This window comes from Jaculus jaculus, chromosome 7, assembly GCF_020740685.1.
Source record: "Jaculus jaculus isolate mJacJac1 chromosome 7, mJacJac1.mat.Y.cur, whole genome shotgun sequence".
In the NCBI taxonomy this organism is placed as follows: Eukaryota; Metazoa; Chordata; class Mammalia; order Rodentia; family Dipodidae; genus Jaculus; species Jaculus jaculus.
Genome location: NC_059108.1, coordinates 143,727,414 through 143,754,424, shown reverse-complemented (window position 1 = coordinate 143,754,424; position 27,011 = coordinate 143,727,414). Strand labels below are relative to the sequence as shown.

At 48.7% G+C, this 27,011-nt stretch overlaps 1 protein-coding gene across 2 annotated transcripts in view; it reads left to right on the top strand.

Annotated features, from left to right (window-relative positions):
- Vsx2 (visual system homeobox 2) overlaps nucleotides 1-18,408 on the top strand; it is a 30,285-nt gene extending 11,877 nt beyond the window's left edge. The window contains exons 4-5 of one of the 2 annotated variants that reach the window (XM_012950670.2): nucleotides 16,924-17,104; nucleotides 17,957-18,408. In XM_012950670.2, coding sequence (XP_012806124.2) covers nucleotides 16,924-17,104; nucleotides 17,957-18,285 — 510 coding nt within the window. In that variant the 3' untranslated portion in view covers nucleotides 18,286-18,408. Of the gene's footprint in view, nucleotides 1-16,923; nucleotides 17,105-17,899 lie in introns of both variants that reach the window. The other variant, XM_045155628.1, reaches the window with a different exon arrangement.
- The last annotated feature ends 8,603 nt before the right edge of the window (nucleotides 18,409-27,011 follow it).

The following is a 27,011-nucleotide window of genomic DNA, read 5'->3' as shown; positions in this document are numbered from 1 at the left end:
CCTGCATGCACCACCGGAACCCTACCACTGAGCTGTACTGGAGCTGCTGGGGCTTCATTAGGACCATCTCCCCTCCCCAGACCCTGCTTTTCTTTTTTTTTTTTTAATTAATTAATTTATTTATTTGAGAGCGACAGACATAGAGAGAAAGACAGATAGAGGGAGAGAGAGAGAATGGGTGCGCCAGGGCTTCCAGCCTCTGCAAACGAACTCCAGACGCGTGCGCCCCCTTGTGCATCTGGCTAACGTGGGACCTGGGGAACCGAGCCTCGAACCGGGGTCCTTAGGCTTCACAGGCAAGCGCTTAACTGCTAAGCCATCTCTCCAGCCCCCTGCTTTTCTTTTAAGTGCAAGGTCCAGAGATGTAACTTAATGGCAGGCCACTTCCCTGGCATACATAGGACCATGAATACAATTCCAGTACAGGAAAGAGAGAGGGGAGGGATGAAGAGGGAGAAAGAGAGCACGCGCGAGCTGCTGTTGATGGACGTGGACACAGGTCAGGTGCAGTTTAACAGTCCCAGGTAGAAAGCTGGGATGCATAACCCTGCTTGCCTAGCCAAGTCGGCCCCTGGTATATTTGAAGACTCCTGTGTGAAGTTCAATGCCAGCGCACCTTGTACATGGGAACTTCTGTCTTTGCTCCTCTGCCAATAGGCAGCACTATGAGCCTCAAATGACTCATCCATGAAATAACTTTTTTTTTTTTTTTTTTTTTTTGGCGGCAGGGTCTCACTTAACCCAGACTGCCCTTGAACTTACAGCCATCCCCCTACCTCAAGTGCTGTGATTAAAGATGTGTGCCACCACTACTGGCTGTAGTAATAACAATATCCAAACTCACTTCACACAGGCATTATGGTTTGGGTCGTTGAAATGCTCACCATTGTCCCAAATATTAAGCACCTTCCGTGCCTTGTGATGCTTTGTTCCTACAGCATCGGATGAGTCTGGTGTTGATCTCATACCCATTTTCTGGATGAGGAAAGTGGAGTGCTAAGAGGTGAAGCAAATAGACCAGGATCCAAACCTGGCACTTAACTGTCACCATATGAGATGCAATGAGGCCTTTTATGCAAACTGTCACAATCAGCGCAAACGGGCCCGGCGTCTCTGTGTAGCTCTCTAGGGTGGGAATGGGGTGGTTTGGTTTACTGCTGTAAGAAAAGATCCCAAGCCACCATGAGAGATTTGGTGCATTGTCAAATTTGGGATATGGCATTCTGGAAGCTCTCACTAGAGGTTAGTCCTGTGGGATAGGAAATAGGTTTCCAGGCTGACTGTTTTCTCTTTCCCTCTGTGTGGAAACTTGTTACTAGAAGCGTCAGAGCCGGGTACATCTGGGTCTTTTCCCTTATATCCTTTCCTTTCCTTTTGTCTCCTCCTCCTTCCTAGTCTAATTTGCTAAGTAAGCACTCTGTCACTAAGCCATATCCCCAGACCTCTTGCACTTTGTTTTTTAAGACAAAGGCTCACTAAATTCCTCAAAATGGCTTTAAACTTGGGATCCTCCTGCCTTCGTCTCTTGAGTGCTGGGATTGTAAGCATTGCCATCAAGCCTAGCTGCATTCTTATATTTGTTTACTCTTTTTACTGACGTATGTGATGGCTACTAGAAAAATGCAAACATGGACTGGAAAGATGGCTTAGTGGTTAAGGCACTTGCTTGCCTGCGAATCCTAAGGACCCAGGTTTGATTCCCCAGTACCCATGTAAGCCAGATGCACACGGTGGCACATGCATCTAGAATTTGTGTATAGTGGTTAGAGACCTTGGCATGCTTATTCTCTATTTGCCTCCCTCTCTCTCTTTCTCTCAAATAAATAAATAATTTTTTAAAGGTACATGCTAGTCAGGCGTGGTGGTGCACGCCTTTAGTCCCAGCACTCGGGAGGCAGAGGTAGGAGGATCACCGTGAATTCAAGACCACCCTGAGAGTACATAGTGAATTTCAGATCATCCTGGGCTAGAGTGAGACCCTACCCTGAAAAACAACAACAAAAAACCAACCAAACAAAAAAAGCCAACCTTAGGGAGCCATGGATATGCAAAGTGAACAGCGTTCATATTTCACCCTGCCCTTAGTAGCTTAGTGGAGGGAAAGGTGTGTTTGGCTTCTCTGAATGTCCCTATTCAGCCCAATGTTTTGTTGTTCTTGTTTTGAGATGTGGTTTGGCTGTGTACCACAGGCTGACCAGGAATTCACAATCCTCCTGCCTGTGCCTCCTGACTTCTGGGATCATAGATGCGTACCACTATACCCAGGAACTCCCTAACATTTCATACCACTCCCTGGACTAGGGGACTACTTTAAAAGAGGGAGGCATGGTGCCACGTACCTGTACACCTCTGATCTCAGCATTTAGGAACCTGAAGCAGGAGGATATGGAGCTCCACACTAGCCTGGGCTACACAGTCAAGGCCAGCCTTGGAAACATAAGACTAAAAAAAAAAAAAAGCAAGGCCTGGAGAGAGGGCTTAGTGGTTGAAGCGCTTGCCTGCAAAGTCTAAGGACCTGGATTCTATTCCCCAGTTCCCATGTAAAGCCAGATGCACAAGATGGCCCAAGTGTCTGAAGTTTGTTTGTAGTGGCTAGAGACACTGGCATGCCCATTCTCTATCTGCTTCTTTCTCTCAAATACATATATACATATATATAATATATTTATTTATATTATTTTTGGTTTTTCCAGGTAGGGTCTCACTCTAAGCCAGGCTGACCTGGAATTCACTATATAACCTCAGGGTGTCTATGAACTCACAGTGATCCTCCTTCCTCTGCCTCCCAAGGGCAGAGATGAAAGGCATAACCCACCACGCCCAACTTATAAATATTTTTTAAGCTATATTCCAGAAATTAAAAGATAGTTGTCAGGGTTAGGTGTAAGTGATACCCTACCTTGAAACTCCCCCCCCCCAAAAAAAATAGGTGTCTGATCTTAGCCTATGCTGCTTAGTAAGTTTTCCAGGGCATCTTCGTGTTGTCTATTTACAATTTTTTTTGCAGCGCACTCCAGGGCGCCTTTTTAGCATACCATTGTAGAGACCCACACCATCCACCAGTCCTGGTTCAGTTGGCTTGGAGCGGAACCATGGCATCTGTGTGTTTGCGTGCAGTCAGTGTAAAAGCACCGAGCTGGAGGCTCACCATAGGGGGGTTCAGTGTGCTAATGAAAGTGGAATTTTGGGTGACAGCGCCTGCGTGAGGAAGGAAATGACTTGTCATGGTGTGCCAAAGTATGCTGCTTCTCGCTGCCCAGAAACATGGCTAGAGCTGCCCCCTAGTGGACATCAGAGAGGGAAGCCAGGCAGACCTTCTTTAAACTCCCCCCCCCCCCCTTCTTTGAGGTGGGCTAGGAGTCAGCTGGAACATGTCAGAAGTGCTAGGTGCATTTGGGGGACTGATACAAGAAAACTGCTATCAACTAGATGGCAGGTGGATTACATAACAAGTATCAGGCCATCAGCAAGAGAAATCCTTGTCTTCCCCACCCCCCAGAAATAACAGCTGGGTGTGTTGATGCATGTTTGTAATCTCAGCGCTCAGTTGTCAGGAGGAGGATCACGCACACTTTGGAGATTGACCTGGTCTACATAGTGAGTTTCATGGCAGCCTGCGCTATATATTGAGACAGTTGCAAAATAAAAAGAAGCCATCCTGGGCTACAGAGTGAATTCCAGGTCAGGTTGGCCTACAGTGAGGCCCTGCCTCAATAATTACTAGTAGTACTAATACTAGTAACAGTATTGCTAAACCACGCATGGGGGCAGATGCTTGTAACCTAGCACTTGGAGGTGGAGGCAGGACGCTCAGAAGTTTAAGTTCAAAGTCATCCTTGGCTATATAGCAAGTTCACACTTGGATTTCATGAGACCCTGTATGTGTATATATATATATATATATATATATATATATATATATATATATATATATATATATATATATATATTAACAACAACAAAAAATTTCTGAGCATGGTGGCACATGCCTTTAATCCCAGCACTTGAGAGACAGATGTAAGAGGATCACTCTGCGTTCAAGGCCACCCTGAGACTACGTAGTAAATCCCAGGTCAGCCTGGGCTGAACTGAAGACAGGAGATATTTAAACCAGCTTGGGCTACATAAGCAAAACCTTGTCTTAAAGAAAGGTAAAGCCTGGGTAGGTAGGTGACCAGAATGTGCAAACAGTGGCTACCGTACAGGAGAGTTGATGCTGAAATGACCACAGAGTCTGCGGGGAGATCCTGGAGTGAAGACGCCTTGGGCATGCTGTTTTGTAGAGATGCCGGGATGGGATCTCTGTGATGATGGAGGGAATCAGAGGAACTTCGGGGCACGACCATAGCTGGCCACCTACCCATAGCTGGTCACCTACATGGTGAGAGGAAGTGCTATGTGACCTGTAGGAGAAGAGCATTCATCAACTGTGGAGGCGAGTACCACACCAGGAGCAGCCAGCTAGAGGCTGAGTGTGGGCCTTCCTGAGTGCTGTCGGAGGGGAAGGGTACCCCCAAACCCGGATTCCTTCCCAATCCCAGATCATCTTTGCTGAGAGCTCTGAACATGGTGAGGTTTTGTAATACCTTGGAACCTTTCTGGGGCACTCTGAGCTCTAACATAGAAGGTAAGGGCTCTGCTCCTCACTGCGGACCCAATTTCTGTGAGAGAGCGGACATAAGCCAGGCGTGTTGGACGTATTGCTGTGAGACCAGCCCGGGCTACAGCGTGAGTTCCAGGTCAATCTGGGCTCGAGTGAAACCCTGTCTGGGGGGAGTGGGGTGTCAGGAAGAGTGCTCGAAGGATTCTTATGGCGTCTCAGAACCAAGAGCACAAATAAAAAAGGGATCTAATATGTGGATCCTAGCTACAGATGACTGGGCTTCTGCGTGAGAATGAAAATACTTAGTAGCAGAGGCCAGTAAGTTAAAAAGGAGACATAAAGGGAAGAGAAAGGAAGGGAGGAGGGTACTTAATAGATTGATATTGTATATATGTAAGTACAATGATTGTGATGGGGAGGTAATATGATGGAGAATGGAATTTCAAAGGAGAAAGTGTGGAGGGGGAGGGAGGGAATTACCATGGGATATTTTTTTATAATCATGGAAAATGCAATAAATTTTTTTTTTTTAAAAAAAAGGGACCTAGGTGCTGCCATGGGCACTCCCCAGGTGGGTGGTAGGAGGGCCTGGGTTAGTGGAAAGTGCCCAAAAGCATTTGCTGAAAAAGCAAGCCTCACGTGGCACTCTTGTCTGCAGAACTTACCAGGCATCAGACTGCTGTGTTCTGGCTCTTACTATGAGCCAGGCCTCTCATTGACACTCTTATTTCACTTTCTCAACAAGCCTGTCTGAAGGTGGCCACATGGGGCGGGTGAGAACCAGGAAGCTCAGAGGTTAGTGAAGGGGTATGTGGCTGTGTACTGGCAGCAGCGGGAGGAGTGGGGTCTCCTGAGCCTCTGAACCAGTGTGCAGCTCCACAGGGCTCTCTGCCGCCTGAGTCCTGAGGGCCTGAACTATGTCAGCAGAAAGCCAGGTGTGGTGGCACATGCTTTGGGAGCACTTGGGAGGCAGAGGTAGGAGGATCGCCAAGAGTTCAAGACCACCCTGAGACTACACACAGTGAATTCCAGGTCAGCCTGGGCTGGAATGAGACCCTACCTCGGAAAACCAAAGACAAAATGTAAGCAGATAAACGAGGTGTGCAATCCCAGCACTCTGGGGTAGGGGAGAGTTTGAAGGCAGCGTGGGGTACTCTTATAGAAGAGGAGGAGGCCGGGCATGGTGGCACACTCCTTTAATGCCAGCACTCAGGAGGCAGAGGATTGTTGTGAGTTCAAGGTCTCCCTGAGACATAGTGAATTCCAGGTCAAGCCTGGACTAGAGTGAAACCCTATCTTAAAAAACCAAAGGGGGGGGTGCTGGAGAGATGGCTTAGCAGTTAAGCGCTTGCCTGTGAAGCAAACGACCCCGGTTCAAGGCTCGGTTCCCCAGGACCCACGTTAGCCAGATGCACAAGGGGGCGCACGCGTCTGGAGTTCGTTTGCAGTGGCCGGAGGCCCTGGCGTGCTCATTCTCTCTTATCTGCCTCTTTCTCTGTCACTCTCAAATAAATAAAAATGAACAAAAATGTTAAAAAGAGGAAAACCAAAGGGGGGGGGGAAGAGGAGGAGGAGAGGGAGGGAGAGTTTCAGGGGATTCTACTGGATCTCCAGATACAAGAAGCTATCAGTATTAAAATGTAAACAAACAAACAAACAAACAAACCTGGTGGCTGGGAGATGGCTCAGCAGTTAAAGGTACCTGCTTGCAGAGTCTGACCACCTGCGTTCATATGCCCAGTGCCCACATAAAGCCAGGTGCTCAGTCCTGCATGTCTCTGGAGTTTGTCCGCAGCAGCACTAGGGCCCTGGTGTGCCCATTCTCATTCTCTTTGCAAATGAAAAAAAAAAATTTTTTTTGTCTTTTAAAAAAAATAATGTATTTATTTATTTATGTTTGGTTTATCGAGGTAGGGTTTCACTCCAGTCCAGGCTCACCTGGAATTCATTAGGGTGGCCTTGAACTCATGGTGATCCTCCTGCCTCTGCCTCCCGAGTGCTGGGATTAAAGGTGTGCACCACCATGCCCGGCTATATTTTTTTAAATATTTATTTATTTGAGAGCAACAGAGAAAAAGAGGCATATACATAGACAGAATGGGCATGCCAGGGCCTCCAACCACTGCAAACAAACTCCAGACATGTATACCCCCTTGTGCATCTGACTAAAGTGGGTTTTGGGGAATTGAGCCTTGAACCAGGGTCCTTAGGCTTCACAGGCAAGCACTTAACCACTAAGTCATCTCTCCAGCCCTATTTTGTTTTTTTTTTTTTTTGAGGCAGAGTCTTGCACTGGCCTAGGCTGACCTGGAATTCACTATGTAGTCTCAGGGTGACCACGAACTCACAGCAATCCTCCTACCTCTGCCTCCTGAGTGCCACCACACGTGGCTGAAAAAAAAATCTTTAAAGTTCAATGCAGTAATCATGGATGTTAGGCAAGAGATTAAAATCAAATATTTTTAAACATGTATATTTTTTGAGAGAATGACATAGATAAGGAAAGAGAGAATGGGTACACCAGGGCCTCCAGCCTCTGCAAACAAACTCCAGATGCATGCACTGACTTGTGCATCTGGCTTATGTAGGTACTAGGTAATCTAACCTGGATCCTTAGGCTTCACAGGCAAGCACCTTAACCAGTAAGCTATTCCTTCAGCCCAAAATAAAAATATTCTTTCTTAGAGAGAGAGAGAGAGAATAGGTTCTCCAGGGCCTCAGCCACTACACTCGAACTCCAGATGCTTGTGCCACCTAGTGGTCATGTGCAACCCTGCGCTTGCCTCATCTTTGTGCACCTGGCTTACATGGGATCTAGAGAGTCGAACATGGGTCCTTAGGCTTTGCAAGCAAGCGCCTTAACCACTAAGCCATCTCTCCAGCCCCCAAATAAAATATTTTTTTAAAAATAAGAAAAACTTTAAAGTTGGGGATACTGCCGGGCATGGTAGCATACACCTTTAATCACAGCATTTGGGAGGCAGAGGTAGGAGGATCGTCATGAGTTCGAGGCCACCCTGAGACTACATAGTTAATTCCAGGTCAGCCTGGACTGGAGTGAAACCCTACCTTGAACACCCCTCCCCCCAAAAAAGTTGGAGGTGCTTCTTGCTGGGGAAAGTGCTTGCTTGGTTTATGTAAGGCCCAGGTTCCATTCCCAGCACTGGAGACGGTGTGAGGGAAGATGTGAAAGCCTGAAAGTTAGCTTTTTCCTTTCCCCTTCCTGTACTTACTGTCATGATTTGTCAGCCCCGCCTTGCTAAAGGATGCATGGAGGGGCCAGAGGGACAGTAACGCTATTGATTAACCTGCCCTTTAGGCAGACTCTCATTGATTTTCCCTGCCTCTTTTCAAGTAATAATAGCTAGCATTTACCGAGCACCTTTGGTATAAGCACTGATTTTCGGCACTTTCACTTATTTCATTTAATGTTCAAACAACCCTGAAATGTAGTTGCAGTTGTCCCTCATTATCCAAGGGGAGCTGGTTCCAGCCTTCTCACTTAGGGATGCTGAAGTCCCTTATATAAAGTGACATAGAGCTGGTGATGTAATGCAATAGCAGAGCACCTGTTTAGCATATGTAAGCCCCTGGGTTCCAGTCATAGCACGAGAAATAAAAACAGCATAGTATTTGTAATCTTCCTATATAATTTAAATTATCTGTTGACCAATTATAATACCCAATGTGTGGATTTTTATTTAAAAATAGTTATACTGTATTATTTAGGGAATAATGACACAGAGTCTGTATGTGTTTAGTACAGTTATAGGTTTTTAAAATTAATCTATTTATTTATTTATTTGACACAGAGAGAGAAAGACTCAGGGGGAGGGAGAGAAAAAGAGAATGGGAACGCCAGGGCCTCCAGCTACTGCAGACCAACTCCAGATGCATGTGCCACCTTGTGCATTTGGCTTAGGTGGGTCCTGGGGAATCAAACCTGGGTCCTGTGGCTTTGCAGGCAAGCGCTTTAACTGCTAAGCCATCCCTCCAGCCCTTTTAAATTTTTATTTATTTGGCAGAGAGAGAGGGAGAGAGGAAGTGGCAAATAGAGAGAGAGAGAATGGGCATGCCAGGGCCTCTAGCCACTGCAGACGAACTCCAGACGCATGCACCACCTTGTGCAGCTGGCTAACCTGTGTCCTGGGGAATCGAACCTGGGTTCTTTGGCTTTGCAGGCAAACGCCTTAACTGCTAAGTCATCTCTCCAGCCCTAGTTATAAGTATTTTTGAAACGTTGTTAGTCTATACTTGGTTGAATTCCGCTGATGTGCAACCATGGACAGAAACAGAGGGTCAAGGGTCATTTTTGAGAAGTTAAATAATGTGGTTAAGATCACACTGCCGGGCAGAGAGATGGTGTAGTGGTTCAGGCGCTTGCCTACAAGGACTAATGACCTGAGTTCAATTCCCCAATGCACACGTAAAGCAAGATACAAAGTGGCACATGCATCTGGAGTTCATTTGCAGCAGGTGGAGGCCCTGGCGTGCCCATTCTCTGTGTCTCTCTAGACTTAGAAGTTTGTTTTTTTCTTTTGAGGGAGGGTCTCACTCTAGCCGAGGCTGACCTGGAATTTACTATGTAGTCTCAGGGTGGCCTCGAACTCACGTGATCCTCCTACCTCTGCCTCCCGAGTGCTGGAAATAAAAGATGTGCGCCACCATGCCCGGCTGTTTTTTTTTTTTTTTTTTAATAGGGGAGGGAATTACCATGGTTTATTGTCTATAATTATGGAAATTGTCAAAACATGAAATTAATTAAAAAAATCACACTGCAGCCAGGCATGATGACGCATGCCTTTAAACCCAAGGCTTGGAAGGTAGATGTAGAATTGCTGTGAAATTGAGACCAACTTGGGACTACAGTGAGTTCCAGGTCAGCCTGAGCTAGAGTGAGACCCTACCATGAACAAAACAAACAACAAAGCCATGAGTGGTAGTACACACCTCTAATCCCAGCACTTGGGAGGCAGAGGTAGGAGGATTGCTGTGAGTTCGAGACCAGCCTGAGACTACATAGTAAATTCCAGGTCAGCCTGAGCTAGAGTGAGACCCTACCTCAAACAAACAAAAAAGGGCTGGAAAGATGGCATAGTGGTTAAGCTGCTTTCCTGTAAAGCCTAAGGACCCAGGTTTGATTCCCCAGTACCCACATAAAGCCAGATGCACAAGGTGGTGTATGTGCCTGGAGTTCCAGTGGCTAGAAGCCCTGGCACACTCATTCTCTCTCTCTTTCTCTTTCTCTTTCTGCCTCTCTCTCTCTTAAATAATTTTTTTTTAAATCACACAGCATGGACTGGGGATATGGCTCAGCAGTTAAAGGCACTTGTTTGCAAAGCTGGCCAACCCACATTCAGTTCTCCAGCCACCCATGTAAAGCCAGACAGAAAGTGGCACATGCATCTAGGGTTCATTTGTAGCAGCAAGAAACCCTAGTAGCCTATACACACAAATAGAAATTTTAAAAATAGGGCTGGAGAGATGGTTCAGCAGTTAAGCGCACTTTCCGGCAAAGCCCAAGGATCCAGGTTCATTTTCCCAGTAGCTACATAAAACTAGATGTACCAGGCCAGGTGTGGTGGCGCACACCTTTAATCCCAGCACTTGGGAGGCAGAGGTAGGAGGATCGCTGTGAGTTCGAGGCCACCCTGAGATTACATAGTGAATTCCAAGTCATCCTGGGCTAGAGCCTCAAAAAAAACAAAAGCAGATGCACAAGGTAGCACATGTATCCGAAGTTCCATTTGCAGTGGCTCAAGGCTCTGGTGCACCAATATTCATTCTCTCTCTCTTTCCTTTGTCTCTCAAATGAATAAAATAAAATATTAAAAAAATTTAAATAAAGTTTACACAGCACCTTTTAAGAGCCTGAAATCCCAACTCAGAACTAACCTTGATGTTTCTTATAAACAGCTGCTACTGCTCCTTCCGCTACCACCTCCTTTATCCACTATGAGTCCCAGACTGGCCTTGAACTCATGATCCTCCTGCTCCATCCTCCCAGTGCTGGAATTAAAGGTGTGCACCACCGTGCCCAGTTTCTTGTGAACTTTGAAGCTGCTTACACATGCTAGTTGCTTGCAACATGGGTAGAGAAGGGGATCTGTAGGGAGTTGTTGGGGTTCACTCTAACCCTTTGCCCACTTTCCTTCACGGCACTCAGTCTCCCTGCCAGCTGTCCTAAAATGAAATCATTTTGGCTGTCCGGGTCTCCTCCATAAACCGCAGCAGCATCTGGTCTTTGCAGAGCGCCAGGCGTTCTGGGAGCCCTAACTGAAGGTCCCGATGCTTCCTGGTCCGACAACCAGCTGGCACCAGCTCCCTTGGGACAATGTCATGGGCAAAACACTGATTGCTCCCTAGTGATTCATTTGCCCAGAGGAGGAGGCCCAGAAAACAAAATGATTCTAAGTCCTGAAACAGTTTCCAGAGCCCGTACCCTTTCTTTAATTTCCTAAAATGCTCCCTCCCTCTGACAGCACTGCCCCCTCTCTCCAGCACAGATATTTCTGGTTAACACCCCTTTCCAAGCATCCAAGGCCTTCTCCTTAATCCCTAAACTGAAAACTCTGTGCCCTGCTCAGTCCCTGAGGTTTGTCTGAGGCCTCTGTCTTGTCCCAGCTCCTCTCCTCAGCGTGTGGTTACTCTGTACATGTGCCTTGCTTCAAGCCACCTTCTCTCATAGAGGCCTTTCATAAGTTTGGCATCAGGGCTGGAGAGATGGCTTAGCAGTTAAGCGCTTGCCTGTGAAGCCTAAGAACCCCGGTTCGAGGCTCGGTTCCCCAGGTCCCACGTTAGCCAGATGCACAAGGGGGCGCATGCATCTGGAGTTCGTTTGCAGAGGCTGGAAGCCCTGGTGCACCCATTCTCTCTCTCTCCCTCTATCTGTCTTTCTCTCTGTGTCTGTTGCTCTCAAATAAATAAATAATTTAAAAAATAAATAAATAAATTTGGCATCAAAACTCATTGGGGGAGGGAGGGCTGGAGAGATGGCTCAGTGTTTAAGGCACTTGACTTCACAGTCTAACGACCTGAGTTCAGTTCTCCAGTACCCATGTAAAGCCAGATGTACAAAGTAGAGCATGCAACTGGAGTCTGTTTGTTGTGGCTGGAGGCACTGGTGCACCCATTCTGTCTGTCTCTCTTCTATCTCTCTCTCTGCTTGCAAATAAATAAAATATATTTGAGCCAGGCATGGTGGTGCATGCCTTTAATCCCAGCACTTGGGAGGCAGAGGTAGGAGGATCGTCATGAGTTCAAGGCCATATTGAGACTACATAGTAAATTCCAGGTTAGCCTGGACTACAGAAAAACCCTACCTCAGGGGGAAAAAAAAAATCATGCGGGGGTTGGAGAGATGGCTTAGCAAAAGCCTAACAGCCCAAGTTAGATTCCCCAGTACCCACATAAAGCTAGATGCACAAGGTGGTGCATGGGTCTGGAGTTCAGCATCTGGAGGCCCTGGTGTTCCATTCTCTCTCTGTCTCTACCCTTGGAAATAGAAACATAAAATAAGCCTAAGGACTTGAGTTCGATTCCCTGGTACCCATGTAAAGCCAGATGCACAAAGTGGAGCAATTCCTCTGGAGTCCATTTGCAGCAGCTGGAGGCCCTGGTGTACCCATTTGCTCTGTCTCTCTTCTATTTCTCTCTGCTTGCAACTAAAGAAAAAAATATTTAAAAATGAATAAAGAGCTGGGTGTGGTGGCGCACGCCTTTAATCCCAGCACTCAGGAGGCAAAGGTAGGAGGATCACTGTGAGTTCAAGGTCACCCTGAGATTACATAGTAAATTCCAGGTCAGCCTGAGCTAGAGTGAGACCCTACCTTAAATAAATAAATAAATAAATAAATAAACAATAAAATAAAAATAGGGCCGAAAGTGTGAGGCCCCCCTGAGACTACATAATGAATTTCAGGTCAGTTGGGCTAAAGTTAGACCCTATTTCAAAAAACAAAACAAAATAAATAAATAAATAAAATACTATTCCTTTTAAAATTTTTATTTATTTATACTCATAAACAGAGAGAGAAGAGAGAGAATGGGTGCACCAGGGCCTCCTGCCACTGCAAATGAACTCCAGATACATTCACTACCTTGTGCATCTGGCCTTATGTGGGTACTGGGGAATTGAACCCAGGTTGTCAGGCTTTGTAAGCAAGCACCCTCAACTTTTGAGCCATTTCTCCAAACCTTTTCTTTCTTCTTCTTCTTTTTTTTTAATGTGAGAGAGCAAGAGTGAGAGAGCAAATTGATGTACCAGGACCTCCAGCCACTGGAATTGAACGCCAGATGTGTGCGCCACCTAGTGTGCATGTGTGACCTTGCGCTTGCCTCACCTTAATGCATCTGGCTTACATGGGACCTGGAGAGTTGAACATGGGTCCTTAGGCTTCACAGGCAAGCACCTTAACTGCTAAGCCATCTCTTCAGCCCTTTTTCTTTCTTTTTTGAGGAATTTTCTCACTCTATCCCAAGCTGACCTGGAACTCATGGAAATCCTACCTTAGCCTCCCAAATACTGGAATTAGAGGCATGAATCATCTTGCCCAGCTTTTATTCCTAATTATTATTTCTTTAATACATATTTTTAGCCAGGCATGGAAATACATACCTTTAATCCCAGCACTTGGGAGGCAGAGGTGAGACTTCAGAGTGAATTCCAGGTCAGCCTTGGCTAGAATGAGATCCTACTTTGAAAAAACAAACAACAACAAAAAAAATTCATTTATTTGTCAGGAGAGAGTATGGGGGGTGCCAGGGTCTCTTGTTACTGTAAACAAACTCTAGATGCATGTGCCATTTTTGGATCTGCCTTTAAGTGGGTACTGAGACAATGAACCCAGGTGAGCAGGCTTTGCAAGGAAACATCTTTAACCACTGAGCTCCCCAATCCCCATTCCTTTTTAATTTTTTTTTTTTTTTTGTTTTTGTTTTTGTTTTTCAAGGTAGGGTCTCACTCTGGTCCAGGCTGACCTGGAATTCACTATGTAGACTCAGGGTGGCCTTGAACTCAAGGCAATGCTCCTGCCTCTGCCTCCCGAGTGCTGGGATTAAAGGCATGTGCCACCACAGCAGACCTTCCTTTTGATTTTTGTTTTTTTTTTTTAGTTATTCATTCTGTTTATTGGACTGAGAGAAGGGAAATACAAAGGACAGGGTAAGTGCTGTGCACTGGCAAGAAAAAGGAGTACTGAAAATAAATTTTAAAATATATCCAGGTAAAGCAAATCAAAGTTAATGTGATTTCAATCAAACAGAAACTTTAGAGACATTTAATATACACACATTTATAAAATAAGAGTCAACAAAAAGGTGTCTTGTAAATAATTAGTAGAACAAGTGAAAATAAATATGAAACCTGAAGTTTTTATACTTTAATGAAATAATAAAGCAAAGAAATTTAAACTAGCAACTATAATCTGAGAGGCAGTTAAAACAAACCCAAGTTTAAGAACATAATTCTCTGGAAACACGTAATCAGTCCATAGCAAATAGTTATTACATACCAAAAGCTCTAAGTGTTAACTAGTTCCCCCACAATGTCATGTAATTCTCCACAATTTAGAAATCTTGAGATCCACACTGAAGTTCTTCTTGATCTCTACAGCGTGGTTTGCAAGCACACATATGCTTTTGTGGATCTGTCCCCTATCCATACATACACATTTTCAAAGAGCCAATAACTTTTTTTCTTTTCTTTTTTTGAGGTAGGGTCTTGCTGTAGCCCAGGCTGACCTGGAATTCACTATGTAGTCTCAGGCTGGCCTTGAAGTCACAGCAATCCTCCTACCTCTGCCTCCCAAGGGCTGGGATTAAAGGCGTGCGCCACCACTCCAGGCTAAACTTTTTTTTTTTTTTTTTCCAACAGTCTCATAGAGCAATTGGGGTCTGCACCTGGAGGCGACCTCGCATCTATTTTTCTCAGCTCCCCATTTCTAAGCAGGAACTGGTTGTACCAAGTGGTGATGACAAAGATGTCGTGCCTCTGGAAGGTGCCACCACCCAGGGTAGAACCAGCGACGTCTTTAACATAATGTCCATTATGTGGGCGGTGAGGCCCGGGGCGTCTGAGGCCGTGTGACTTCCACTGTTAGAGGCTCCGGATTACTTGCAGGGGTAGAAACGTCCCCAACAGGGCCATCCTTCATTGGGGTCCACTGAAAGGTGCTGTGAGAGGGGTAGTTTTTCCCAATCTGGCCTGAGCGCCCCTGTAGTCGGTGAGGCTGCTTGGCGATTGCTCGGAGCGCCCCCTGCAGGTTGTGCTCGGCCTCTCGGCTTGGGAGACTGGCTGCAGGCGGATGCTCCCCGCTCGCTGCGCCTCCTGGCGGCAGAGGCGTGAACAGCGAGAGCGCAGCCCCGGAGCCCCGCGGGCCACCGCTTTGTGGGGGGGGGGAGCGTGGGGGGGGTTCCCTGTCGCCGCGGCAGCAAAGGGGTTAAACTGTCAGCGGGCGCGATGTTAAACAGGTGTCAAAGGCGCCCCATATATCTGCAGATTGAAATCAAATTCTTTGCCGTATAAAAAGATAAATTACCCAGGCGCTGCCGCGCGTCCCACTCATCACGCCAGCGCCAGACGGCAAGCAATTTTTTTTTTTTTTAATGTGCTAACGACCTAATCAAGCAATCAAGTCGGAGAAGATTGCAGAGTGACCGGGGCAGCCATCTGCCGGGCGAGCCCCGCATTCATTTCCGCGCCCCCATGCGGGGTGGGGGCGGGGAGGGAGCTGCGGCGGGGAAGGGTGTGTGTGTGGGGGGGGGAATCCTAAACAAATTAACACCCAATTTTCCCCGTCTAATTAGTTAAATGAGGAGTGTTTGGGGTCCCCCGGGGAAGGGGAGCAGCTCTCGGCGAGGCGAGCGCAGCGTCCCCAGCATTAATTAGTGCGGGTCAATGCCGCGGCTCCCGGGAGAGAAGCCGCTTTAATTTCCCGTGATATTTCAGTGCCTGAGGCCCATCGATTCAAACTGAAATTAACTTATTTTTCAATCAGCCCAGGGCTGCCCCTGGGGGTGACTCTTCTTTTGCCGCCTCCTGAATAGAGCCCGAGCAATTTTTCATCAAAAGCTGATGCCTCGGCCCGCAGGCCGCCGTCGGGGGGCGGAGGAGGGGGCCCGGAGGGAAGGGCGGGGGGCGGCCCGAGGCCCCGGGATGGAGATCGCCCAGGAAAACGGGGGGGTTTTCTGCTGCCCGCCTCTTCCCGCAGGCGGTGCCCCACCTCCCCCCAGGGGAGGTTACTTGGGCATCCCTGCCCCTTGGGGTCAAAGAGGTACCAGAAGCTTGTGCAGTTTTCCTGGGCCCACCAGTTTCCTGGGGCTTCACTTCTCCTCCTTGAAGTCAGCTGTTGGGCTCTGGAAGGTCGATGTTTGGGTGACCAAGAAATCCTGCCCCACCAAATCGGGCTTGGATGCTGGGAGCTTTCAGACCCCCCAACACCCCAAGAAACTGCAGAAGGCTTAGAGTCCTTTGCCTAGCTTATGCAAGATCCAAAGTTCCATCCCCAGCACCGCAAAAATAAATTAATAATGATCACAGCTACTAATTATCATTATTACTAATAAGAAAGCTGTAGACATCCCCAGGGGCCCTTAATTTCATTCAGACCCAGCTGGCACCACCAAGGGCCAGAGACTGACATTTCCCCAGGAACGTGTTGTCTACCCAGCTTTCTCTCCTTTGTCCGACTCGACTCTGCTCTGCCTCTCACACCCTGGAGAATGTCACCTTTGTTCCCTGAGCCAAGAATTCATGCAGTCCCTTAAATCCATTCCGAGTTAAGCTCAGAAAGGTGGGCAGTGCGTGTGTGGAGGGCAAAAGCAGCGTAGCAGGGCTCAGAGGTGGCACAGGACAGAGAAAGGGAGGCCGACTTGGCCCAGGACTTACAGACACTGGGGGACATACCTCCAAGAGAATCCACTGTTCTGAGCCCTACTTCCTGCTCTGAGCTCCTTGGGTCCACACTTCTGTAGCCTTCCTGGACTGTCTGGCTTCCTAGAGCATCTGGAAGAGGGTTCACACCTAAGCGGGAATCTGCAAGCAAGGATCACACTGGGCGCTGCACACCTGAAAGGCCTTCTGAAAATGCTTTGACTAAAAACAAAACAACAATCCTATTTTGCCCATGGTATTCTCACAGGAATCGATACTACCTTTCTGAGCACCCTCTGTGCCTGAGGTACCTCAGGAACACGGTGGAACTGGGGAGCCGAGTTAAGGACGTCTGACAGAACCCTCACTCCAGGCAGACAGGAGGAATAAGGGCCTTGGGCCTAAGGTTTGTCAGAGCACAGCGCTGACCTTCTCTCTGCACCGGCAGGTCTGGTTCCAGAACCGCAGAGCCAAGTGGAGGAAGCGAGAGAAGTGCTGGGGGAGGAGCAGCGTCATGGCTGAGTACGGGCTCTACGGAGCCATGGTGCGGCACTCCATTCCCCTGCCCGAGTCCATCCTCAAGTCGGCTAAGGATGGCATCATGGACTCCTGTGCCCCATGGCTACTGGGTAAGAGCCCACACCTTCTTTGGGGCCCTGCCCTTATGGCGAGGGGAGGAGAGCAGGCTCTATGGGGGAAGGGACAGAGCTGTGGGTACAGAGATCTGAGCCACAGCAGCCCAAAGGGAGGGAGGCCCCTCCAAGCAGGCCATCCAGTCTGTAGGGGGCTCAGGTAGGGGGGGGCATGGACCTGGTGTCTGTCCCTTGCACCTACCAAGAACTCCCGTACCAGTCAGGTCTCTAACTGTGGATTCTTTCGTCCTGTGAGGTGGGTGTGGCTCTTGCCCTAGGGTCTGTACTGTCCTTCTTGGCCAGAGGTAGGCTTATGTTGAATGAAACAGTCCCCCCCACCTTGGGTGTTGAGGGGACCCCTAGGTACCTTTGTTCACTACTCCAGCTTTGCCCAAAGGACTTCTTCCCCTTATATCTCTCCACCTACCATTTTCCCCTACTTGCTATTTTGGCTGGTAATAATAGCATTAGTTTATTTTGTTTGGTGGTGTAAGATCTGGAGTCTCAAAACAAAGGAAAGGGGTGTGTGTGCGTTTGGGGTGGTGACTGTATGCTATGCCCTGAAAGAACAGGACAGGCCACGGGGCGGGGGAACCAGGCATGCAAGGGTGTAGAGAAATCCTCTGCAAGCTTGGCTCCCAGCTCTTGGCCTCCAACCTCATCCCTACCAGCCACCCTCTCTGTCCCCTGACCCCAGCACAGCCCTGGGATTTGGGAGACTGTGGTGTGTGTGAAGTTAAGGCTTTCTGCTCGTCCTTAATTCTGCCCTCTCTCTATCTTTGCTGTTTTCAGTTCAAGATGGCTTTCCCAGGCGCTTTTCTAAACCCGAATACCAACAATTCTTTTTAGGGATGCACAAAAAGTCGCTGGAGGCAGCAGCTGAGTCAGGAAGGAAGCCAGAGGCGGAACGCCAGGCCCTGACCAAGCTGGACAAGCTGGAGCAGGAGGAGAGGGGCCCGGATGCCCAGGCGGCCATCTCCCAGGAGGAACTGAGGGAGAACAGCATTGCAGCGCTCCGAGCCAAAGCTCAGGAACACAGCACCAAGGTGCTGGGGACTGTGTCAGGGTCTGACAACCCGGCCCGGAACGCGGAGAAGCCGGAGGAGGAGGAGGAAGCCATGGACGAGGACAGGCCGGCAGAGAAGCTCAGTCCTGCGCAGATGGAGGACATGGTTTAGGTCAAGGAGTGCTGGCCCTGCAACCAAGACTCTGCTCCTCTCAGGGCCTGTGGTGGTGGAAGGTTCTCTCTGAGGCAGGGCCAGGTCTGGCCTCTGCCACCTGTCCCTACTCCTCAGGCCCTCCGCTGCCCCTGTCAAACTCCAGGCACAGATCAGTTTTGACCGTGGCTTTGAGACATCTTGGACATACTCTTGACTCTCCAGCCTCCTCCTCCTCCTTCTAGCATCCCTGCCTCGGAAGCCTTCCTGCCGCCCCAACCGTCTCCTCAAGCCCCTGCCACTGAATCCCCTGGTGACTCTGGCTATTCAAGTCCACCCCTTACTCTCGAGGCTCTAAAAAGCCCTCCTTCCCAGCTCAGCCCCCGTGTGGACTTTTCCACCCACACCTAAAGCCTGTTGCTACAGACCCACTGCCTGCCGCACCTGTGACTCCGATTGATGCCCTGCCCGCCAGCTCCAGTGTCCTGAGCACCCTCGTCCTCAGCAGATCTTTCTGCCTGTTCCTTCCAGCTCTCCGAGCCTGGACCTTGGGGTCCTGCTGTGTGAATATCCTGCTCCGTGGGTTCACGTACAACCTCTGTCCTCGCTCCCACCATCAGTGATGCCCAGATTCAGGACTCAGTGGAAGGTCTGGGCGTGGGTCTTCCTCTCATGCCCTTGCTGTGGCCACTCCCAGAAACCTGCCCTCTTCACACGGAACCTGCCGCATGGGCTCTTCTCCCCACGGTGCCAACACTCCGCAGCACCGGTAGTGGGGTCCAGTCCCTGTGTCCTGGAGAAAGGGGCACTTCTCGCCAATGCTGCGGCTCAGTGCGCTGCCCGGGTGCCCGGGCTCTCTGCCTAGAGCCCTTGGGCTTCTGGATCTGTGTTCTGAAGCATTCCGAACTGCCCGTGACTTTGACTTTCTGTGTGAAACCCTCTCCCCGCAAAGCTTCTTTTAACCTACTGGCTCCCATGTGCTTGACTTGGAGAAAACCAGGTTCGGCCAGGAAGCCACAGCTCTGGCCTCACCTTGACCCGGGTGTCCCTTACGGGACAAGCCTGGGCCTGGACAATGAATATTTTTTAGGGATAGGTGACAAGGAAGCGGTGGGAGGGCTCAAAGGAAAGCAAGGCAGGAGGCGGTGGTCAACCCAGGTCAAGCTGCGGGCACCCACACCCTCATGCCAGGCGGATGTCAAGAAACACGCTCATGAGATAAGGAACGGGACTGAGGAACCGGGGCCTTTTCTGTCTGCTGGTGAGGAAGCTTGTCCGTACTGTTGGTCTCTATGGCAGACGCCCCTCTCACCTGCCTTTGCCTTCTGCTGGTCCTGTAATCCCAGGCCCAAGACCCCACCCCATCTATCTGCTCAGCCTCCAAGAACTTTCCTTCCAGCATCCTACCCATCTTTGCAGTGTTCCTAAGCAAGGCCCAAGACAGCAAACTGCAATTTTATTTCTGTATCAAAAGTTGATTTCTTCTTTATTATGTTCACAGAACTCTCTTCACTCCCAAGTTCTTGTCTCTGTCTTCTGTTGGTTTGAAATGTTAGGTTACAGCCCTGGTGTGTAAATAATGTATATAGGGTGAGAAGAAACAAAGTTGATATTAAGCTGTTTGAAATATGGAAGCGTAATAACTTTTAGGTATTCAAAATGTGTTTTCTGTGCCATTTTCTGTAAAGACTCGAGTAAAAATAAAATTGAAGCCCTCTATGGGTGGATATGGTTGTGTGTTTCTGCAGACAGGTGGCATAAAAAGGAAATCCATGAATACTTTAGATGAAACTTAGATTTCCTCTTTCAAAATGACTCCACGTATTGGGAGCAACTGACCTGCTTCTCAGTGCTGGCCTCAGGCCATTGTGATAGCATTCACTACACTCTGGGACCATTCTCCAATGCAGGCCCAGACATGGAGCTCAGTTATTACCTATGAGCCCCTGGTAGACACCATACAGTAGTGACATTCACCTGTCCAAAGCCAGGTGTGGTGGTGCACGCCTCTAATCGCAGCAGGGGTAAGAGAGTCGCTGTGACTTTGAGGCCACCCTGAGACTACATAGTGAGTTCCAGGTCAGCCTGGCCTAGAGGGAGACACTGTCTTGGAAGAAAAAAAAAACAAAACATTTTTCCCGTTGGTACTTTAATCAGTTCTATTTCCTCCCCACCTGGGGTGTTGCCCACAGCCCCTCCTTTCATGTGCCCCTCTGCCCTTGCACTTTCGACGGGGAGGGACGAGGGACGCGTATCTGCAACTGAAAATCAGGTGGTGCCGAATCCCTGTCAAAGAGGAGAGGAGCCAAGGAGACACGGCTTGGGGAAAGCTGGTGAAATTGCCTGCAGACAGCTGTGACCTGGGACTTAATGATGTGTGAGATGGAAAGACAAGACGAGGGAGTGCATCGAGCAGACTGGATAGGTGATATTTGAGCTTGTGGCTCAAGAAATCTCATAAGATTGTTTCAAATTGGCTCAGCCGCGGAGCTCCCTCCTGGAAGAGGTTTCTGCCAGACCATCAAAGAGAGTGACGGGAGGTGCACGTCTTCATACCCCGGATCAGATCCAAGGTGGGGTCTTCCCACCATACCTGCCCTGGCCCTCTACCCTCAGTCCTGATGGGAGGGCACAATTATGACCCGTATTCTCTCACAAGATCTGGCACATTGCTCCCTCCTGCATTTACCCTGTTGTAATTTTTAAGATATGTTATTTATTTGTTTATTTGCAAGCAGAGAGAAAGAGAGAAATGAGAATGGGCCCATTAGGGCCTGCAGTGGCTGCAAATGAACTCCTGGTGCATGTGCCACCTTGTGCATCTGGCTTCACATGGGCCCTGGGGAATCAAACCCAGGTCCTTATGCTCTGGAGGCAAGTTCCTTAACCGCTGAGCCATCTCTCCAGCCATTTTCCCCCTCCCGCCCCCATTGTAATTTTATGTGGGTTCTGGGGAATTGGACCTGGGTCCTTAGGTTTTGCAGGCAAGCGCCCTAACTACTAAACCATTTTCCAGCCCACCTGTTGTAATTTTTTTAAATTTATTTAAAATTTTATTTATTTGAGAGAGCAAGAGAGGGAAAGAGGCAGACAGAGAGAGAGAGAAAAAATGGGCATCTCTCCAGCCCCACTTGTTGTAATTTTTGATTTGCAAGTCTGTCTTCCCTAGAAGATTGATTTTTTAAAGGGTGGGACCTATGATGCAATCTATCTTTTTTTGTTTGTTTTTCTGAGGTAGAGTCTCGCTCTAGCCCAGACTGACCTGGAATTCACTATGTAGTCTCAGGTTGGTCTCGAATTCACAGCGGTCCTCCTACCTCTGCCTCCCAAGTGCTGGGATTAAAGGCGTGTGCCACCACACCCAGTGATATGATTTGTCCTATGTTCCCAGGACCTATCAAAGGATTGGCTACTCAATCATTGTTGGATGAATGTTCTGTTTACAACTTAGCCAATTCATCAATAATTTTAACAAGATTCATGGAGTGTCTAATGTGTATGAGATCTAATCTGTATCAGTATTTAGTATGTGCAGGTCACAAGGCCTTGAGAAACAGTGGTGGGTAGAGCAATCCCAAGAACCTATCCTCATAGAACTTACAGTCTGGAGGACAGACACAAGTAAGTGTGGCATAGCAAAGGTCCTAAAACCTTAGAGGAATGCTATAAAGGTTCACAAAAGCATATAGCAGGGTGATCTGACCATTGTGGGATTTGGGTCAAAGCAGCTGCTAAGCCTCTGAGCCTCTCTGCTGATTTTTTTTAAAATATTTTATTTTTATTTATTTGACAGAGAAAGAGGGAGAGAGAGAGAGAGAGAGAGAGAGAGAATGAATGGGTGCACCAGGGCCTCCAGTCACTGCAAATCCAGACACGTGCACCCCCTTGTGCATCTGGCTAACGTGGGTCCTGGGGAATTGAGCCTAGGTCCTTTGGCTTTGCAGGCAAATGCCTTAACCGTTAAGCCATCCCTCCAGCCCTCTCTGCTGCTGGTTCTTGAATGCAGTGCCATCTGCTTGTCACAGTGTTGGGAGAAGAATGTGCCACAGGCCCAAAGGAAGATGACCATGCCAGGATACGCTTGGCAGCTGCTCCACACCCAGGTAGATCTGAGCAAAGATGGAGACTCTTGGAGCTGCTGGAAATTTTCTTGGCCAGTCACCCCAGGGGATATACCAGGGAAGAGGCAAGCTGTTGGCTGTGGATGGAAATGCAAATAGGCCTACAGATAATCAATAGGAGAGGTGGGGCAGGAAGGGAAGACCAGCTAGGTCCATTGAGGGCTGAACGGAGAAACTGCTCGCAGGCTGCCCCTGCACCTGGCCCTGAGGCCGAGAAGATGGTTGCCTGCACCAGTTAGTGCAAGGAAGTGATCAAAGGGCAGAAGGGACTGATTGATGAGGGCTTCCTGAGCTGCTGAGCGGGCCTGGCAGGGATAGATGAGGAGCAGGCTGGCAGGGGCGGGAGAGTGGCACGTGAAGCTGGAGATGGAGCGGGAGCCCCTGAGACCCAGGTCTGTCTCGGACCTGGTTCCCACTCCCTGCTGGGCTCTCCAGCCTCCTGTGTGGCATGCCGTGTGGCATGCCCAGATCACTGTGGCCTTGGAGTGTTTCTCCTGCACCTCATGAGTGCCGCAGCACCCTTTGTCTTCCTGTCAGGGTGGCTGGTGTGATATCCTGACTTGTCATTTGTCACTAATAGTAATAATGGTTATACATTAGTCAGGTGTTAATGATAGGGAAATGGAGTGAGGGGGTTACGGAAACTTTGGGTTACCTCCTTGATTTTTCTCTAAAGGTGGGTATGGTGGCAACCTCTTTCATCCCCATGAGAGGGAGTCAGGTAGCTTTGTTAGGCAGTTAGGGTGACTGCTCCCTCTCCCCAGAAAGTGTTCTTGCAGTCTCCACTTTGCTAGAGATCAAAGTATGATGTGACTTCTTATCTCTTCCCTAGATCTGTTTTCCTGGGAGGGAGGTCTTTCCTAGGATTTAATCCTAACGTTGTGATTGGTCAAGTTCAGCCCCTAGAATTTGGCATCATGGCCACTTGCCTCCCCTTGTTGTCTCCTGGCGCTTCCCTCCGTTTTCATCTTTAGGCCTCCCTCCTCCCCTCCTCCCACCCACACTGCACCTCATCTGAGGTAGCGATGGAGTGGGTGGTGTCTGCTAGTCACGCACAGCAGGCCACATTAGTTTCCCAATACAGATCAATCCCCCTAATGCTAACCATCCTCAGATTGCTAGTTTCACCTCCTCCCCACTCCTCACCTCTGAGCCAGGGACCCCTCCGATTTATCTCTGTTGCTCTGCCCCCCAAGTGAGGCCAAGCCAGGTTGAGCCTGTCACAGGGAGATCAGGAATGACGAGGTGGCCTTGTGCTGAGCTGCAGTCTCCTGAGCTCTATAGGCTGGGATGTACCAGGCTCAAGAGGCCTGGGAGGAGGTGGCTGATGCCAGGAGGGGAGTATCCTCGTTCCTTCCCCAACCTGGTGAGGGTGAACTGGAGCAGGTTTGTTTGCTTGTGGTGCTGGGGATCGAATCCAGGTTCAGAACCAGAGAAGATTTTACCTGCTCAGAAGCGAGTGGTAAAAAGAGCCTCAGGAGCTGGGCGCGGTGGCGCACGTCTTTAATCCCAGCACTCAGGAGGCAGAGATAGGAGGATCGCCATGAGGTCGAGGCCACCCTGAGATTACATAGTGAATTCCAGGTCAGCCTGGGCTAGAGTGAGACCCTACCTCAAAAAAAAAAAAAAAAAAAAAAAATTTAAAAAGCGCCTCAGCTAGTTGAAATGATCATACAGGAACTAGATGGATAGGCAAATTTATGAACAAGAATATTTTAAGACATGCTGAGCTAGACATAGAAGCATGGTTCAAAGAACAACCACATCCCCTAATCAAAGGGTCTCTCCTACACCCTACCCCCACAATTTTTTTTTTTTTTGAGGTAGGGTCTCACTCTAGCCCAGGCTGACCTGGAATCCACTATGCAGTCTCAGGCTGGCTTTGAACTCACAGCAATCCTCCTACCATAGCTTCCCAAGTGCTGGGATTAAAGGCCTGCACTGCCACACCCTGCCCCCCACATTTAAAAGAAATATTTATTTGCAAGCAGAGAGACATACAGAGAAGAGGGAGAGAGAATGGGCATGCCAGGGCCTCCAGCTGCTGCAAATAAACTCCAGATGTACGTGTCCTTTTATGCCCCAGGCTTTACGTGGACACTGGGGAATTAAACCCAGGTTGTTAGGCTTTGCAGGCAAGTGCCTTAACTGCTGAGTCATCTCTCCAGTCCCTCCAGGAGTTAATTCCCAAATCTCCATCAGCTGGGAACCTAGCATTCAGAACACCGAAGTTTCTGGGGGACACCTGAATCAGACCACCACAGGGAGGAAAGGATTTTGGCTTACACTCTCAAGGGGAAATGTTATCATGGCAGGAAAAGGATGGCAGAAGTTGAGCATCACATTTTGCCAGAGCAGCTGGCAGAAAGCAGCAGAGTAAGATCTAGTAAGGGGGAAGCTGGACTATAACACTGTAAAGCCCCCCCCCAAAAACTGATCTCCCCTAGCAAGGTTCCACCTCCCAAACTGCCACCAGCTGGGGACCAAACATTGAAAACACATGAGCCTACACCACAATTAGCTGCTTAATTTTTTGGGTTTATTTTTATTTATTTGAGAGCGACAGACAGACAGAAAGAGGCAAAGAGAGAGAGAGAATGGGCACACCAGGGCCTCCAGCCACTGCATTCGAACTCCAGACACATGATCCCCTTGTGCATCTGGCTAATATGGGTCCTGGGGAATTGAACCAGGTTCCTTGGGCTCTGCAGGCAAATGCCTTAACCACTAAGCCATCCTTCCAGCCCTGTTTTTCTTTTTAATATTTTTATTTATTTATTTGACACAGACAGACACAGAGAGAAAGAGGCAGATAGATAGAGTAAGAATGGGCACGCTAGGGCCTCCAGCAACTGCAAATGAACTCCAGACACTTGCGGTTCCTTGTGCATCTGGCTTATGTGGGTCCTAGGGAATCGAGCCTCTAACCGAGATCGTTATGCTTCACAGGCAAGCGTTTAACCACTAAGCTCTCTCTCCAGCCCGTTTTTTTTTTTTTTTCTTAATGAATTTATTTATTGTGTGTGCACGTGGGCATGTGTGCCAGGGCACACATGTCAAGATCAGAGGAAAAAGAATTAAAAAAAAAAATTTTTTTTAAACTTTTATTTATTTGAGAGCGACAGACACAGAGAGAAAGACAGATAGAGGGAGAGAGAGAGAATGGGCGCGCCAGGGCTTCCAGCCTCTGCAAACAAACTCCAGATGCATGCGCCCCCATGTGCATCTGGCTAACGTGGGACCTGGGGAACCGAGCCTCGAACCGGGGTCCTTAGGCTTCACAGGCAAGCGCTTAACCGCTAAGCCATCTCTCCAGCCCCCCCTTTTTTTTTTAATCTTGTTTTTTCTAGATTTGGGCTCACTCTAGACCAGGCTGCCCTGCAACTCACTCTGTAGACTCAGAGTGGCCTCGAACTCATAACCATCCTACTTTTGCCTCACGAGTGTCTGCATCACCACGCCCAGCATGACTCCTCTCTTAACACCCATTTCCCACTAAGTATGCACAGATAGCTGAAGTGGGATGAGAGAGATGAAGCATGGGGCACCTCTGAAGTAGGAGCAGCTCTGTCCATTCCAGAAGGCCGAAGAAAAGCAATATGCACCTGGGGAGAGGAATGAGAGACCAGGTGGTGCTGCTTGTAGCTGCAGCAAGTAAAAATCGTGGATTTTCGTGTAGCTTATGCAGTGCCAGGACTTCATGCTGCTGGACGGTGGGAGGCCACAGAGAGGCCAGGGAGCAGGCCACTGCAGCTGTCCTGCCAGCTCGGTGTGCTTCAAATGTAGTTTGGGAGTGGAATCCCCAAGACCGAGTGATGGTTTGGATGGGGAGAGGATGCTATTGAGAGCCCCAGGTCTCTGGCCTGAGTCAAAGGGGACAGTGGAAGCACTCTTTTCCAAGATGGGAAGATGGACACAGCCGGTGGGAGTGAGGCGCTGCCTTGAAAACATTCAGCTTGGGTCTCCTAAGGTCTGTCAGCATCAGGGGTTCAGACAGCTTCACTGGGGTGTGAAACAGAGGGAGCATCTTTTGGGTTTGTCAGGGGCTTTCTTCAGGCTCTCCAAGCTTTGCACAAATCATAAACGTCTTCCCCAGTCAGGGAATTAATTTTTTTAATTTTTTTGTTTATTTTATTTATTTGAGAACAACAGACAGAGAGAGAGAAAGAGGCAGAGAGAGAGAGAGAATGGGCACACCAGGGCTTCCAGCCACTGCAAACGAACTCCAGACACATGCGCCCCCTTGTGCATCTGGCTAACGTGGGTCCTGGGGAATTGAGCCTCGAACCGGGGTCCTTAGGCTGCACAGGCAAGCACTTAACCGCTAAACCATCTCTCTAGCCCAGGGAATTTATTTCCTTTATTACCTTGTAAGTTCAGGGACTAGCCCAATGCTAGGTCAAGGTATCTGTTCTGCCTTCTGCTTGGACTTCCTCAGGGAAACCTTCCCAGAGATTGTTGACATTCAAAATCCTTACCTAGGACCAGGCGTGGTGGTGCACGTCTTTAATCCCAGCATTTGAGAAACAGAGTAGGAGGCTCAATATAAGTTTGAGGCCACCCTGAGACTACATAGTGAATTCCACGACAGCCTAGGCTATATGAGACTCTACCTCGAGAAAACAA